General features: G+C 37.9%; 1 protein-coding gene across 1 annotated transcript in view; it reads left to right on the top strand.

Moving 5' to 3' along the window:
• Positions 1–16,633, top strand: part of ANGPT1 (angiopoietin 1) — a 169,486-nt gene extending 152,853 nt beyond the window's left edge. The window contains exons 8-9 of the mRNA XM_074577677.1: positions 3,823–3,953; positions 14,344–16,633. Of these exons, the coding sequence (XP_074433778.1) occupies positions 3,823–3,953; positions 14,344–14,504 (292 nt within the window). The 3' untranslated portion in view covers positions 14,505–16,633. The remainder of the gene's footprint in view (positions 1–3,822; positions 3,954–14,343) is intronic.
• Positions 16,634–18,542: the final 1,909 nt, after the last annotated feature.

The following is an 18,542-nucleotide window of genomic DNA, read 5'->3' as shown; positions in this document are numbered from 1 at the left end:
TTTAATTCCAGTGTATACAGATGAAACAGACTTATTCTTCTTGCTTATTTGAGCATGAATTTGTTTTTCCACTTAATTTGTAAATATAAGCAGTGTTTCCATTGCTTTCCTTGATATTCAGAATTTCCCTGCTGTGAGCAAGTGGGAAGACTGGAGATGTAGTCCTGAAACTGCTCCTTGACTTTTGACTGGAATGAGTTGTTTTTCATTTTTAACTTCCTTTCCTTTGTCTCCTTCAAAAATAACTAAGAGCAACTCTACCCTGAATCACAATCTTTTCTAAGGGAGGGAAATTATGTCCTGGTAGTTATTCAGAGTTCTAGTACTATGAAGACTTGCTGTCTCAAGCCAGGCATGTTCGGACCCATGTGGCTTGAACTGAAGCTCAGGAAGAACTGACTGCTTCAGGACTGATTTTGGTATTTTGATTGACACCTGTTACTGTGCAGTATCATTTTTTCCTAACTGTTGGGCAATGCCAATTCAGGGAGAAAGGCCCAAAGCAAGAGAATCACTGTTTCACCCTGCGGTTCATCTGTACACTGCCACAGTATGGTAAGCCTACTAGAGTTTATAGCTAAGCCAAGCTTTATCCTTTCAAAATCACTGGAGACCTACTAGACAAATGGTGTTGAGGGAAATTCAAACATGACTGGCAAGATCTAAATCTGTGCTGAGTGAAATGTTTATAAAATATCAGGGTGGGAGTATGAGCTTGTAAATAATCCTAATGCCCTACCCCTTTGGGGAAAACATTGCACACCAAGTATTATTCATTTCCTTATTGTTTTCCTACATTATATGATTTTTTTATTGTACTAAGTGGGTTTTATAGTGTTGATTGTTAATAAAATGATCTGACTAGCATTGTCTGTCTGATTTAAGTAAACAGCATTTGCTTTTTATGCGGACTTTATGAGACTTCTGTGAGCTTTGGTGTTGCTGATGTAGTGAGGATGTATGGCCATTTAAAATCAGATTGCAAATATCATGTGACAAAGTAATTTTTCTATCAACACAACCTCAGGGAAGTTTATTTTGTTCTGCAAAAATTTAGGCACAGCTTGCAAAACAAGGCAAAAGTCCAATGAATGAAGATGGGATCAATTCCAGCCTTTTGTTTGTATGGAACATGAGCAAAGACAGATCTTAGAGTAATCTTGTCTAAAACAAGCATCCTTTGATAGAGTAACATGGTAATTATGGCCTAATTGCCACTGTGATTGGACAATAGCATAATGCGATGACCTTCCTGGATTCCTGTTCCTAAGTTGTTCCTTGTTAAATTTCTAAGAATCTTCATGACCTTTTATTGAGGCTCACACTTTGCCTTATCCATGTTTGTGCTATCCAAATGTATTTGACTATCCATGATATTTATATTTAATCCAAGAATTTTAAAATGTTTATGTGCGTGTACTTATCTATATAAAAAATTTACTCTAAGGATTAAGTCGAAAGGTATTTAATCATCAGACTCAGATCAGGTGAAATGTAACATTAAAATCAAATGAAGGTAGGCAATACAACTACTTTAGAAGGATAGCCCTGAGAGTTCTCTTTTCTTAATAAATTTTTGTTTTAACACGTTCATGCTTAGCATTTATTGTCTCCATTTTTAAAGATGGAGAAAGGACACATAGGAAGAATTTTGCTGAAAATGATGTGAAGTTTAAGTCAGTCTGAAAGTGTGAATCTCAGACTCTCTAGAGCCCTGAGTGCTGCTTCTGTGCCTTCACATCTTGAGAGGGCTTGGTAACCTCACTGGGATATCCAGAAGAGGCTTTTCTGTAATGAATTTCCATGACAAGTTTAATCAGATTGGGTTTGTTTGGGTCTAATATCCACCCACAGATGCATGCAAGACAAAAAAAAAACCAAACCAGCAGTTATGCACTTGATTAAGGAAAGCTGCCGTGTGATGCCTGTGTGCCCCTTCTCCTCCCTTTCATAAGCAGAGCTCCACACCCGAAGTTCTGTGGGAGGACTGGGTTTTATTTAAATCTCAGTCTGGGGGACAGGCTCTCCTCCTCATCTCAAGAAAATGCCAATGGCTTAACTATTACTGTGTAGACTAGAAGCGGTTAGGGATGCTCTCTACTCCTACTGGTAACACTATCTTCCATCTAAACAAATGGAAGAATGACACTCTGGTAAAGGCATTTACTTTTTTATTCATCCAAAGTCATTGGATAAAAATACAACCAGTGACTCATAACTGCTGTCCTTGTTCACTGTGTTTGTGGGAAAAGCTGGGGAGGCATTTTCTAGGATACCACTCCCAGCTGTAAATCCCAGAGAGAAAGAGGCATCTCTCCTGCTTTATGCACTTAAGCCTTGCTTCTGCTCCCATGGCTCCTTATGCATTTTGTATTCCGTATTGCAAAGATATACTTGCCCCTCTTCAATAACCGTAAAAGAAACACAACTGATGTTTCTCACCTTTTCTTCAGTGGAGAACTCTATCCCACCCAATATCAAATCATATTCTTGGTTAGCCCTGTGGCTCATGTATTCCTGCCTGTAGAGCTTCAGTGAGACAAGTGAGGGTTGCTCCTTCCGCTCTCTCTTGCTCCAGTTGCTAGGGCTTGCTCCTGGGATGTAAGGATTATGGCTTCATATTTTTCCAGTGGGCACTGAGATCCTGTCTCCTCCTTCCTGCATAAGAAACTATTATGGCAAAGGATATCTTCCCCTTCCAGCAACATTTTATAAAAAAACCCCAAGAACGTACCGGTCAGATGTCTGATGCAGGTAGCTATGTACAGGAAGTAGTTTTTGCTGTGAGCATCCATCTCCCAGTGATGTCTGTCTCACAGAGATGCTTAAGCAAAGGCAAGGAAACCACTGTGTGTGACCTTCCTCTTCCCTCTCCTCTCCTCTCCTCTCCTCTCCTCTCCTCTCCTCTCCTCTCCTCTCCTCTCCTCTCCTCTCCTCCCCTCCCCTCCCCTCCCCTCCCCTCCCCTCTCCTCTCCCTCTCCCTCTCCCTCTCCCTCTCCCTCTCCCTCTCCCTCTTTTTTCTCTTCAGCATTTTCCTGTGCATGTCCCTGCAATTGTGAACCCAGGTCAGACATGCACAGGTCCCCAGTGTTTCCTTGCTGGGACAAGGTACTTCATTCAGCATCCCTGCGGCAGGCACACGTGGTTTCGTGCCTTACAGCACTGAGTACCACAAATGCTCTGTTACTTGCTGGAGCTGGGCTCAGGCTCCTAGATCATGGTTGTGGTTTCAACTAGTTGACAAGGCTCCTTAAGAAAAAGGATATTTAGCATTGCAAATCATGAAGACTTTTGTGGCTTGAACTCTAAGTTATTCTTCATTCATCACTCAGAGACAGCTTTGGCAGAACTAGGTTGCTGGCTTGTGCTGTAGCTAGTGGAATTAAAAATTCTGAAACTGCTGAAATCCTCTTTCGAGCCCAGGGATTAATAATGTGGCTGCTGTTAACTGGGAGTGCTGTTTCTGTGCCACAGTAAAGAGACCAGCTACTCAAATACTCAATTATTCTGTCAATGCATTCCAGATCTCTGGGCACCTCTCCTCTTTTCTGTTTGTGACTCCCTCTGCTTTGTTGCATTTTCCACTGCAGATTCCTTGTACTCGGTTCTGCTCTGGGGCAGAGACAATGTGCTACCACAGATACATTGAAAAACCCTGAATGTCCCCATTTTACACCTGAAACAACAAAGAGATTGAGCCAAAACACACGACATTTGTGAATTTTCTGAGTGCGCTTCATACAAGGCACACCTGATGTGGAAAGATCTGGATCTTTTATTTTTCTTTTTAGTGACGCTGATTGTTTTCTCTTGCTGTTTCAGACTTTATTTAAAAGGTCACAGTGGAACAGCTGGAAAACAGAGTAGCCTGATCTTACATGGTGCTGAATTCAGTACAAAAGATGCTGACAATGACAACTGCATGTGTAAATGTGCTCTCATGTTGACTGGAGGTAAGTACAATTCTGAAAATATGTGGTACATTGATAGGAATCTATTCTGTTTTCCTAAAACAACAATGGATGAAGTTGCATTCATCAATGTGTAAGTACTGTGTGAAAATTCCTTTTATTATTATTACTCCTACACTTTTCTGTATATATATTGTGGTAGTGCCAATACCTCAAGATTCCTAACAGCAGGGAAGGGATTACTCAGAGATGCAGTCAGTATACTTCTGCACTGAAGCTGTTACAACAATGTCAAGGGCGAAAGCATGAGTTGGTGTTATTGTTGAGGCAAGAAAGGCAAAGTAAGATAGAGAAGCTAAGAGATTAAGAAGGGGGAAAGAATTTTGTGAGAAGTGTGAGAATCAGACAGAAAGAGAAGAGAGAAAATGCAAGGAAATAGATAATAGAAGGCAAAGTTTAAAACCCATCAGAATCTGGACTTGCAATATATTATCTGTCTCACTTAGGGGTGCGATTTTGTTATTGAAATAATTATGATTCAGCTTTCTATCTTATACAAGCATAATACATATATACATATATGCATATAGACATAGTTAATGTAAAGGCTCATCCACTCACCTGTGAAAGACTAGACCTGCAACCCCATGTTCAAGTTGTGGCACTTAGCTGTTCTGGGCGATTTAAAAAAGTATCCTTAGTGAGCCGAGCTGAACTGCAGAAGGAAAGAAAGAAAAGTCGAGGTCGGGGAGAGCACAGAAAAGGTATACTGGGACAGTTTAAGGCACCAAGCCAATCTGACTGCCAGCAAGTATATGACTGATATTTGTCCCCTACAATGTGGAGGAGGAATATCTGAGATTGTCTCCCCATACAGACACCTAAAGCTCTGCACAAGAGTGAGAACTTTCTCTGGCATATGATACTTATTCCTGTTCCCTGTATCAGTAAGCTCATTTTTATCTCTAGGAGACCACATTAAAGCAGAAAGCTTAAATTGGGATTCTTTTTGTTTATTGACTGTACGATCAAGAAAGGCCCTTATCTTCACATCTGATCATCTTCAGAGACTCTCCCTTAGTGATTTCTAACTTTCCTGGAAAAAGTCTTGTATCATGTAAATTATTCAGTATTTTGGATCAGACTGTTAAACTGCTATTATTTGTGGTTACTGGCACTTTGACTGAATCCAGCTCAGGCCACATTCAGGCATATATGAGCCTCTAAAGCTGTCATCTGCTAACAGAAGATGGTTTCCTATCACTGGGAATTTTTATCAAGTACACAACATAGCTTCTCATTCTCTTTTCCCGATTGGAAATTACCCAGTTGGAAAAGTCTTTAAGGAACCAATTTTTCAAAATTTTCTAACTTCCTCTAGTGATCTTATTAAAAGTCAACACGGGAAACTTCTTCCAGTAGAGAGGTGATCAGACACTACCTTTCTATAATAAAAAAGAAGCTAACCAGGTAGTTCTGGAGACAGATAATGGATAAGAAGTCAATACTTTATTTTAATTAAAACTGTTGACCTTTCCCTTTAAAGACCATGCTAAATTAAAGTGTCTTACTTCCAGGGCAGGCCAGGGTCTAGTGAGAAGCTCCTGAACGTGAGCAGTGTCTGTGCGGAAGTGCAGACTCATTCACGTATCCGAGCTGCCTGGAAATACCTCTGCTCCCAGACAGCTAATTCTGGGAGCCGAGGGTTTTGTTTATTTTCCTGCCCTGACTTCTATGGCAGGTCACTGCCCCACTAAGGTCAGCCTGCTGTTGAACAACCATTCCACAAGGTTCACATATATTTTGCTGCAGCAGTCCTGTAAATCAGCAGGAAAACCACATATTGGAATATACTGCTAGGAAATGAAAGGAATAAGGAGGAAGGGGGAGAATTACCAAAGGCTGAGGAAACCACAAATAGAACAAATCACTCCAGAGTAAAAGGAGATGCAGTGAGCCTTTGGAGACAGATGAGTCTAGCATTTTGGAGAAAGGCTGTATAACACTGAATAATTTGTAGTTCTTCAAAAAAAGTAAGACTTTAATCACGCTAGAGTTCTCCTCAAACACTCTGCTATGGTTTGCTCCTTGAAATGACTTTCTCATTCCTTGACAAATATCAGAAATTGAATTAAATACCAAAACATTTGTTTAGTGAGTAGATTTCAGTTTTGTATGACAGACAAAGACTAATTAAGAAAAGTAGCAATGATAACAGGTTTTGGAAAAGGTCGTCTTTTTTCCAAAAGATATCAGACTCTGTTAGTTTTGGCAACATCACAGAGAGCTCTTTAATGATGAATGATATGAAATCTACAGGCAGGTTCCTAGCTATCTTGACAGTTTGGGTGATCCTGTTATCTCTATGAGGTGAACTGAATATATTTATGTCAGGAATAAAGGCTGAGATAAGCTGAAGCTCAAGACTGTGATATGGTTATAGTCAAGACTGAAAATAAAAATGTAAGGAAAACACATTTCTCTCTGTGATCTTACTAGTCGTCAGCTTTATTTGGTCTATATCAAAACTATTATTCTTTCTCCTCCTTTCTCTCCTCCCTTTTCCTCAGAATAAGAAATTAAATACTGGGAGAATAATACAGTAGCATCAACAGAGTCTTGTGTGTGTGTGTTTCTTGTCCTTTCAAGAGCCATGCTATGCTACTTGACTGTATCTTAACATTGATTTTAGGGAATGGCTTCAAAAGTACATGCATGAGCTGGAATCTTAGGCCCTGTAAACTTTACATGGTAATTAAATGTTTTAACTGCTTTTTTGTGCCTTGGAAAATTTAAACTGAGCATGCTTGGTTTACTTCAAAGGGAGGCAAAGCATATTTATTCAAATAATTTATTAATTTAACCTTATCATTGGTCAAAATAGTAAAAAAAAATTTATATCATGAAAATACATGTTAAGAACTGGTACAGTATCTCAGGCTAGGAAACTGAACAAGAGGTTATATCCCCATATCATTTCAAGCATTACTCTGAAGAGCATCCCAGTGAGCTACATACACAGCTTGTTGCAACAAACAGCACTTAAAATGTAAAAAACTATCACGTGAATGAAGCACTGAGTACATATCCAAGGCACTTCCAATAGAGTTCCAATAGAAGAGCAGTTAACATCTCTGGATCACATTCGTGGGCACAAGGCCAAGTTAGAGCAACCCGCCAGGATACCACCTGTCAGCTGAGCCCCTGGAATTGCTTGTGCAATTGTTTTCAGTCACTGGAAAGTGACTTATGGTAACTTGGCCCAGTGAAGGAGTCTTAAGGTGATCTGCTTTGTCTTGCATTGGCTGCAGCCTGAGATGTTCACACAGGCATTTACCTTGCTTTAGGTAACAAGCTAAACTTCTGATCCCTGAAACAGTTTGACAAAGTGATGGGGAGACTTTCTAGATGTTTTGCTAGTATTGAAACACCATAGAATTATTGAAATAACTTTTTTTATTTTACTGTAAGCAGAGGTCCATCCAGCCGTAGTCTCCTGTCTCTGACTGCAGTCAACAGCAGATGCTTCAGTACGGGCATAAGAACAATGCAAATAAATGATACTTCCCCTGGGTATTTTCTCAGCATCTTTTGCATCTCAGGGGCTTCCTCGAGTCAGAGATAGTTCCCATGTATTTAATAATCCTCAATAGATTTCTCATCTATTAAGTGAGAGACTGTTTAATGGCAATCTCAAACAGTGGTGCACTCTTTGCCTGTTGTTTCACTGCTTTTTTCTCCAAGTGGTGAATTTTATGAATCTTTGGCAAGAATGCTATGGAGGATTCTTGTCATGACTTGGAGGAAGGTTCTTGGCTGAATATAGAAATCTGTCCGTACATGATCTATCTAATCAGAAAAATTCAGTTTCTCTTATATTTTGTTTGAAACAAAATCTTCAAAAGCAGCAACCTCAAAACACTTAAAAGTATCCAGTGTGAACCCCTGGATATACATCTACTTACATAGGAAAGCATCAAATTTTGGGTTTTATGCATATTGTTGCTTTCATAAAGAAGTTATTTATAAAACACCATTAATGAAGTATCATTTATATTGCTTACATTTTGACAGAAAAATATAACCACCATGCAGATAAGAATTGATTGGAAAATTATTTGATTTATGCTGGAGATATTAGAAATATTTCATTACACATATGACTACTCAGCACTTTTAACAAAATCATTACTGTATTCCTATGTTTATCAGGGTTAAGTATGGACAGTAGCAATAAAGTATTAGGAGAACACCAAGAAGGGACTAACTTAAAAATTTTCCTGTTGATATATTTAGAAGATCATAACATGGTCATCAATCTGCAAGTTTCATGTTATTTTTATCTCATAAAAAGGTCCTTATAAAAAGGACTGTGTTATCCAGTTGATATGAAAATATAATGCCTTTTCGTCTCATATCCTGACAGCCAAATTCTGATGTAATCTTCAGAATGACAAGTACCAATTGCTAAGTGGTAGTCTGGTCAATCTAATGCTCTAACAAATAAAAGACCACGGGCCTGGAAATTACTTCCAGAGCTCATTTAGTTCCTTTCTAAGACAGACTCTTCTCTACCTATTTATTTCTGTCTTTCTGTTTATCTTCAAGATTCGTAGTGAAAGAGATTCATTCTCATAATATAATCTGTCACTGAGTTTCTGTTACTGAGTTTGGCTAACCTTAATATAAGAAATCTTTACATGTTGACTAAACTAATTCTACGATAATTTAAGTAAGATCCATCTTGTGCTATCCTCCACCACTGGAAAGAGTAGACCATTCCTTTGCAAACCTTTGAAAAGCTACTTTTTTCAGACACTTTTTTATGAATTTGAGATCACTGGCAATCTGTCTTTTGAATTCTGGACTAAACAATTCTAAATCTTTCCTCTTACATTCACTCTTTTGAACTCTGTCCACTGGATCCACACATAGCTTGAGGTGTCATCCAAAACTGCACCCAGTCTTCTAGCTGAGAAGTTACCGATGCAAAATCAAACAGAGCCTAAGTATTACCATCTAATTTCTTTAAAGTACAGAATGAAAAAAAACATTGAAATCTTTCATAAAATAAATTATGTCTTTTGAACAATGAAGACTATTTCAATATTTTTGCATTAGAAATAGTTCTTATTTTCTTTGCTGCCAAATGCACTAAATTTTATGGACAAACCCAAAGGGCTAGAAATAAATACTGGCTTTTCATAGGATCCATTTATCCCATAAACTCATACAAATGTACTGTTCAAACATACTTTGGATCTTATTGAATGATTGTATTGATCTTACTGCATTTGGAGGCATTCAGTGTACTCCAGAGGGAGGGCATAGACAGATGTGTAAAGAAAGGGTCTGCCATCAAATGTACTGGGTTTAGACACCTATTCTTTTAGTATGTAAAAGGTAACTAAGAGCTTCTCATCAAACCTGAGTGATCATTAGCAAATTCCCAATGCACACTAAATTTACAGTTCACTCATGAATTGATGAGCACTAGGTTCCTAACAAAGAGTTTTACATACATACATGCTTAATTACAATTTATAGAACAAGCCAAAAGAGAAAAGCTGTTAACTTTGGCATAAAAAAAGCCTTTTTTACATTGCTTTTGACAAAGAAGATTCTATCATATAAAAATTATATTTATGACTTCAGAAAACCATTATAAAAGACAGCTATGTTTTTTTTTCTTGTAATATCATTACTCATTTGAGCAATGCTCCTTTATTTGGTATATTTTTGCAAGACCTTGTAGAAATTAACTCAATATACATTCTTATTTGACCGAAGATATAGTACAAGCAATTCTGTGAGGCTGAACTGTCTGGTGATAGGTGGCTGAAGTAGACAGAAGTATTCAAAATACATTTATTTAATGAAAAGAGCTGATATGAGAGTCAACAACTTCCCAGTGGTAACAGCAACACTAATTAAAGACCAGAGCATAACAGTTCACAAAGAGTGAGCATGATTTAACTGCTCCAGAAGAGCAGCTGTCTACAATGGGGATTCATGTTTATTTGTGTAGCTGAACTTTCAAATAACTTATCAATGTATTATCTAAATTATTTTTTTGTTTGGACAATATACTTTATGACCTAAGGACTTTTATTGCAAACAGAGGCGGTAGTGCTGCTTGTACTATACAAATTATGAGAGGTGGACTAACCTCAAAAGACTGAACTGACCTTCAGTTCAAATAACCAACTGGGGACTTCTTGACCACAACAACTTGAAGAAACTACCTGTGTTTCTGAATAAAAACTCTCTTAACATTCTCATGAAAGCCTCCTCTCCACCACATTAGTCACTTCAAAATCTTGCTTCAATTATTATTTCTCATAATGTCCATGCTTCATGATTCTCATGCCCAATTCAAATAACCCATGGAAGTCATTGCCAAAAGTATCTCTGATGTTAAAATCTTACTGCTATTCAGAGAAGACTTGATACTTATTTGGGAAAGCCACTACCTTGTAGTGAAAAATAAACAAGATTCTTCATGGGAGAAAAATCCTGTGAACTCCAGGGAATAGGCCAACATCTAACTACTGGGAGTCTTTCCTTGGGTCAGACTGTCTCACAGCTCTGGAGCTGATTTATTTGGTATTTTCTGCAATGACAGTGCTGCAGGTATCTCTTTCAGAAACCTCTGTGTTACATTCCCCCACTTCGTTATTACTACCAAGAAAGTCACTGCTTCCCTTCCTCGTTCCCCCAGTATACAAGGCATCTGAAAAAACATTTCCTTTGCATCCATTCAAAGATGCGTATTTTGGTGCTGATATATGCAGCAGGAAGTTTTGTGGTAATCTGAGGCCCTATGTGGAATGAAGAGCTTTTAGAGGACTTCAGGGGAGGATGGAGAGAAATAATCTTATGGAGGAAAAAAACCAACAAAACACCTAAAGAAAGAAAGACTTTTTAATGTAGTATTAGGAAACATCTTTTGAAATATTTATACAACTGCACTAACAAGAACAGTATAGTAGTAAAAAAAAGGTGCTCATTAAAACACATTTTGAAAAAAGTATTTATTTAGAAGAAATCTATGATGAGGGATTCGAGCAGGTCCTCACAAAAGTTTTATAAAATTTTGTGTTTCTTTGATCATTCCTTTTTTAACATAGATTTTGTAGGGCACCGCTGAAAACCTTCTCCCCAAAAAGACCATTTATGCATCTATTGCTGTTCCTTTAAGATGAAATGGTGACTAGCACAGCTTGCCATGTCTTCATCCCAACACCATAAACAGAACCCAGCTGCATCTGTGTTCCAGCTTTGAAAAATGAGGATTAGATTTTCTCTGTTTAACTTTGTCTTAAGTTTCTACAAGATTATACTCTGGTTACAGTAAAACATCAGCTGTACGGCTTTCTCTTTCTTTGGTTATTGCCCCCTTAGGTATAACATTGTAATCAAAGGGAGGTCAATTGCATCAGAACAGGAGTTTGCCAGAATTTATCTGGCATAAATTCTTCCCTCAAGATTTCATTATGAAGTGTTACTTCTGAAAAAAGCCCACTAAGTATTATCCAAAATCTAAGAAATTACTTTACAAGACTAGAAACATAAATTACATGGATCTGAATACAAAGGACAGAGTAACCACTGGATCTGAATGCTGATCACGGTCAATATCATCTCAGTAGTAGTAAGGCATGGTTTAAAATACCTTCATAGAATACAATTATATAGGTAGATAAAAGGCTAACCATTGAATATGATGAAATTGGAAGATTCACTCGGGCCATGCACATTGTCTAAAAGGAGCTTCTCACAGTTTAATTCCATTTCCAGAAGTCAGAGTGGAAAACACACTGAAAATTTAAAATTCTGCATTTCAGTCCACGGTGACACCTGCAGAATTCAGTAGCCACTCGCTAGATGATCAGTTTGCCACTACCAGTGGTGCCTAAAAAAGGTTTGTAAGGGGTCCTGGGAAGATTACAAAGCTGTGATGTGCAGACTGAAATAACATTTTAAAATAAAGTGGCATTTAACCAACAAAAGCAAAAGCCACCACTTGATCTTTATGATCTTATTTGCCTTCATACATAACGGCAAATGTTCAATAAAACCATATTACATGGAAAGATGCCTAAGACATGCTAAAGATTCACCTAGCCTATAGGTCTTACTATGAAAAACACTCAGCAGAAATCTTTCTGACAAATAATGCTCCTAGCCATTGAGGTTAATATATTTTTGACATTGGGAATATTAGCTCTTTGCCATCTGGGGATTCATTCTGCCTTCCTCAGTCTGAACTAAGCATCTTTCTGTTATATTACATAGATACCATGTAAGGTGTTGGAGAGAAAATTCTATTCCCATCAAGATATACAACAAAACTCCCCCTGCTTTCAGTGGATTCAGCATGTCACCTAGTTTGTCTTTGTCAGTTTGTATTCTGTAATCTTGGTGTTGCCAAGTTTCATGTTATTTTGAGTTTTCCTTAAGACTCTAACTCCCGTGGCAATCTAAAATTCACCTTAACAAGATCCTGGGGACATGGACAAGAGACTTGACTGATTAATTTAATCTTAAAGCAACAATTTAAAACAGTTCTGAAGATTCACACTGTTTTTCACCACTGATTCCATTTTCTCCATTGGTTAATGACATATATACATATCTTCACTGCAGAAGTCTAAAGGTGAGATGACTTTTTTGCATACAGTTTGCAACCAAACTATGCTTCTAGCATATTGGAATTTTCTGCATTCAGTCATACAGATGGTAGCAAAACCTCTGTCATTATTAGTAATATTCACAAGTACTTGATAAATATTTCTTGTTTATTTTCAGTGCTATGTTAACAGAGCACTTACAAAGGTATGGCTCTATATGCATTTTCTTTGGCAGAAAACTCAGGTTGAAAAGTTCCTGACCTGTTATGCTTCTTTTTTGTCCTAACATCTCAGCTTACTATTGCTTCAGTTATGCCAACACAACTGTTCACAAGGTCATTCTGTAAACCAGATTTCTGGTTTGCCCTCAGAAAGCAATTCTGTGTCACCTCAGTTCTCAGAAGAGTTTTACAGCACTGAACTAGAAGCACAAGCATCTGGGCAAGACATTTCCCTGTCTTACCAGTAGGTATATAATATGCATGCAATTGCACACAGAGTTCAAAGGATTAATGAGTAGGAAGCTACATCTTGCTGGGAAAGAACAGTCAGGGTAGGGGGACAGAAAAGGCAGTTAGCAACTTTCTAAGCCCAACACTGATATCAGTCAGTAACATTTTTAATATCTTTTTGTAGTGAACGATAGTCAGGTAGCTAGTAATTTTCTGCTGCCTGCAGACATGTAAATAAAATGCCTACAGACACCCTTTTTTTAAAAAAAAAAGAAGACTGAATGGACATTTGTCAGTTTTCTAGGTGCCAGATGGGAACTTGCCTAGATGCTTTGCAGAGAAGTGAACAAATCTCAAACTGATCTGAGTTCAGACCCTCCCGACACTGCTGCTGACCCAAAAGCATTTGACATATTTCAAGATCAAGATTAGGAGGCTCAAGATTTAATGTAGGTTTCCACATTCAAAACAGTAAGATTAAGGATTGAATGTCACTGTTCTGGCCCAAGCTGTACATGCAATGGATATACCTTGATTGAAGTTGGCCTTACTGTCACCTAAATGCATGCACACTCAGGTAATCACATGAATCATCCATCCATGCACATCCATCCATTCTGACTAACTGTCAGCATCCTACAGGGTTATAATTGTCTTCTTCACTTAGTCCTTCCATTCATTTGCTGAGTCTTGTTTGTAAATTTATCATAAGCCTTAAAGAAAGATCTACCTGTCTCCTTGTACACCATTCTGAATACTGATTATCCATTACTGTAATCTTGTAGTTACTATAACAGGGCAGAACCACCATGCTCATAACCCATGTTTGCTAAGAACATCTAACCTCAGAGCAAAAGCAAACTGTGTGAGCAATTGAACAATCACAGTTAAAGCAGCAGAAAAGGACCAGAAAATAAAATTAAAACATGCTTACACTCAAAATAACCAAACAAGTGAAATCATGCAAAATACTTATGAATTATAGTCTTTTTCTGAGGTTTACATGAGATGGGTTAAGTGTAATACTGTCTAAACATGCAAAGCGGTTTATTTGTCGTTGTTGTTCTTGTACTTCACATACTGCATCTAAAAACAGAATGAGTTAGGACTTAAATACTTTTCCAACTCTGTAAATACAACTGTGCACTCTCCAGCACCACTGGCTACAGAATGGCACAAAAGAGCAAAAAAGGAAATATGAAAATACCCCCCCACACACATACACGCACACACCACGAGTATTTAGGAGCTTGGGAATACCAGAATTTGCTAATCAGCTAAACCTATAAAGCAAAATAAGAATGCTTAGTGCACTTGCAGTTAAATTGTTTATCTTAATGGTTTCAGGGTGGTGGTTTGATGCCTGTGGCCCCTCCAATCTCAATGGGATGTTCTACACAGCTGGGCAAAATCACGGAAAGCTCAACGGCATCAAGTGGCATTACTTCAAAGGCCCCAGCTACTCCTTGCGCTCCACCACCATGATGATTCGGCCCTTGGACTTTTAAAGGCATTCAGCAGTGGATCCCAGAACAAACCAGGATGACACTGCCCTCAGCAGCACGGCTAGCACAGCCTGAAGGTAAAAGGTGAAGGGCCTCTTGAAAGCAACGCGCATGGGTGGTGCAATGTCGCTTCATTATCACTCCATAACCTGCAAAAACTCTTCAACAGTCACCCCACGTTTTGATGACTGGGTGAGGCTTTGTTTAGAAGAACGTGGACGCAGTGGGTTTCCAGAGAAGAACAACTGGATCTGGTTATTCTGCCTGAATGTGGTGCTCGTCAGAGGATATCTTTTTTTTTGGGGTTTTCTTTTTTTTCAAATAAGAGATGCAAAAACATACTAGATTGTTCAGCAACAGCATCAGAATTTGAAGAACTGAAATGTATCAACCACAGTCTATTGAGCAGAATGTTATTCATCAGTGAAATACCAACATTATAACCATGAAAAAGGACTACAGAGACACCTTTATTAAAACTCAAAGTACTCAAGGTGACCACTCCAAGTATTGTTTTTCTTAAATGAACTGAATTTGAATGGTGGATGGATTTATGTTAATCCGAGAGTCATATAATTTGTGCAAATATTAATTTTTTCTTAAATCCTTTAAGGACATGTTTCTCATAAATAATCTGAGTCAAATGTATGAAGAATGATAAGGGTAATAAGCATAAATTCTTCACTTGCTCTGCAGTGGTAGATCAGATAATTGGCATAATCCCTGAGCTAAGATTTATAGTGTGCTAACAAAAGTAGCTGTGTTTTGAGGTTTTTCCCTTCTTTCATTAGAGGCAGTCTGAATGTCATACAGAAAAATTAATGGAAGGTTTAAAGAATGTGAAATATTATCCTAAAGAAAATACGGGATTTTGCATGGAATATTTCCATCAAAAGTACACAGGAAGGCAAACTGTTAGGATATATAAAAAAGACATAAATGCATAGCTTAAGGCAATGGATTCATTTTACAGTATCCTTGCATGTGCGCAACTTATCATTAATTATTTTACTTTTTTTTATTAAATTTTCCTTTCTTCACTGTATTATTACATTTTTGTGAATATCAGAAGCATGCCAGTTCTACCCAGTTCTTAGGCTACAACTATAAAAAATACTCATCAGAATTGTATAGAAAATAAAGAATTGTGAACTTGTAAATAGCATGTTTATATTTCCTGTAATGGTCATTTAATTTGTACAGGCAGCCCTGACCCTACTCAAAGGGTGCAAAGCCTCAAGAGGATATAAATATTAAAAGAAATTTAGCAGACTGCTTACAGGTTGCTAACAAATAATTTTGTTATATTAAAGTAGCTGGGTGACCCATGAGGTTATAGACACAGCTCTTTCCATTTACAGCCCTTGTGATTAAGTCATATGAATAAAGTCCATTTGGGAGCGTAGCTTGCAGTCATTCTACTTCTGCTACATATAAAAGGAAAAAGCTTACCCTGCTCCCACTGAAATCAAAAATAACATTCTCATCCATTAAATTGGGACCAACATGACATGCAAAATTTGAACGTGGTGAGTTTTTTGCTTGTCTGTTGCTTTGTTTCATTCATTAAACTGTTCTGAGATCAGACACAACAAAGACCTGATTCTTTTTTAAAAGAGGATGATAACAGAGAAACTGCTTTGCTTTTTTTCTTTTTTTCCCTCTTGTTTTTTTCCTTAGCAGTTTATTTCTATGAAATAGAAAAAAACTACTTGGATTTTTTTAAGCACCCCTTCTTAAAGATCACAAGGCCTCACAGAGTTCTCTGGTTTTGTTACCATTTGATGTTTGTTTGGTTTTAAGTGGGAAGATCTTTGTTTTTGTGTATTTGTATATATTTATATATATATTTGAAATAATCTTGCCTAAGGGTTAATTTGCTGTTTTCTGCTGAATAAGTTACCAAACTACTCCTTACTCAGCAGTTTCTTCACAGAGCTGTTTTGTCTCAGTTTCCAGCAGTTTTTTAAAATGGTCTTCATTTATGTGCCAAATATGTGGTCCGTCTTCCTCCATATTCTCAAAAGATATATTTTTGCAGGTCTCCAAGTTAGGAATGCCATTTTTGCAGATCCTATTGCAAAAGGCAAAACACATTTAAAAGCAAAAGCATGATATTTACTGTTTATTTATCTGGGTTTGAAAAAAAATGTGGATTGGTTTCCTATCCTTTATAATAAAACATTTTAAAAACTTGCGGAGTCTGTGATTTGCTTTACTTTGAGTATACCTTTCTGTGACAGGCTGACAACATTTTACAAGCCACCATCTCTCCTTGTAAGCAATATTAATAAATTTAGACAAAGCCCAGGAAGCGAGTCTAATTCAAGTTTATCCAGAAATTAATATTTCTAACCTTTCAAATCCATATTTTGGTATTTTTTATTCAATTTCCTTGATTAAAATTGTGGGACTATATTTATCATTTTAAGTTCAAATCATACAACATTAAAATAAAGCGTTTCTTGAATTCCACAGGCCAAGATACAGACTGAAGTGTGATGGGTTTTTCTCTTGCCTTATGGCATGCTCTTCTATCAGTCCGTTCAATCATGTCGCATGCCAGTGACAAATGTCCAATGATCTCTTAGCCAGAAATGCCTCTTGCTCCATTTGTATGCCTTTTAACGCTACGGGGATCCGTTTTAACATCTCTTTGTAGTCAATTTATCCTCATTTTCTCAGGAAGTTTTACGTAATTGGGGTTCTTCATTGTGTTCATTCAGACCAACCTAGCTTTTTAAATCAACACTGAAGCTGTGAGGAACTACTTACATAAAAGCACATTTTGCCCCTTAAGTTGAATGTGGATGTACTGCATGAATCGAAGAGTTACAGTTAGTAAAAATGGTCTTTCTGGGTTTGATTTCTATTAAAATGGTGCTTGCCTTGAAAGATACTAAAAAAAATACTCAATAGCAATAGTGACTTTACTATTTACCCTTCACTGGTAAATTTCACCTCTTTCATAAAACAGGAACACACAAAATTTTCACAAATCAATAGATGTGTTTTCCATAGCGTACAGATCCTTAATTTTTAGTCTTCTAAGGCTAGGTATGTAATTTAAATGCACACTTTTCTAGGTGCCCTCACATTCAGTACTGGCCTATTAAGTAGCAAGTCATCTACATTTATAATCATCTGTAAAACAATCATCTGTACAACAGGTTCCCAAGACACAGTTCCTCAAAAACCCCTTCCAGCTATAATAACAACTTTCTTCTCTGCAGACTCCAGCCCTGAACATGCCTCGAGTAACCTCGATCAGGATTGGCACGGCACTCGCTTCTCCTTTGGGAAGAACAAAACTGAAACAGCAATCACAACAAGAGCTCAACTCTCTAGGTAGGATCAAGCCTAATTTACAACCAGACGGTGCTGCAGTCATGCCAAAAGGCATTCCTACCTGCCCGCTTTTACATGAGCTGGACCGCTTGAGGAGAGACTGCAGCCGATGCTGCTGGCATTGCCTGGCTCTGACTCTGAGCCGTGGGGTGCCTACAGACACGCGCGTCTGCGCACACGCACAAATACCTATGTTTGACAAAAGCACGGCCCAGCCTATCAAAATGACCTTTTTCAAATTTTATCTGGAGGAATCATAAGCTCGAGTACAAAAAAAATAAAATACCAAAAGCACCAAAAATGAAATAAATAAGTGCAAATGCCAGCAGGAAGGGAGGATTAAGGGACAGCACGTGGAAGGTAGGGGAGCAAGAGCAGGAAAAAGAGAAGACAGGGATATGTAACCGTCATGAAGAGAGGGGAAAAATCAGACAGACAGGGAAGAGTTGAAGGGAAGGGATAACTACAGGAAAAATAGGCACATAAGCACACAGAGGACCTTCTTTCTACTTAAACAGAAAGTAGCTGCTTTGCCAGGTCAACCCTAGGGGTCCCAATAGAACCCCAGAAGAGTAACTCATAGGCATCTGCTTCAGCCCAGTAGGAAAAGGAGGGAAAAAACTTCTGAAACAAGGAAAACTGGAGAATCTTGATACACTGAGATGGGTAAGAGTGAGTCAGGGAAGAGTGAGA

Source organism: Larus michahellis, chromosome 2 (genome assembly GCF_964199755.1).
Source record: "Larus michahellis chromosome 2, bLarMic1.1, whole genome shotgun sequence".
Lineage (NCBI taxonomy): Eukaryota > Metazoa > Chordata > Aves > Charadriiformes > Laridae > Larus > Larus michahellis.
This window is presented reverse-complemented; position numbering and strand designations above follow the sequence as displayed.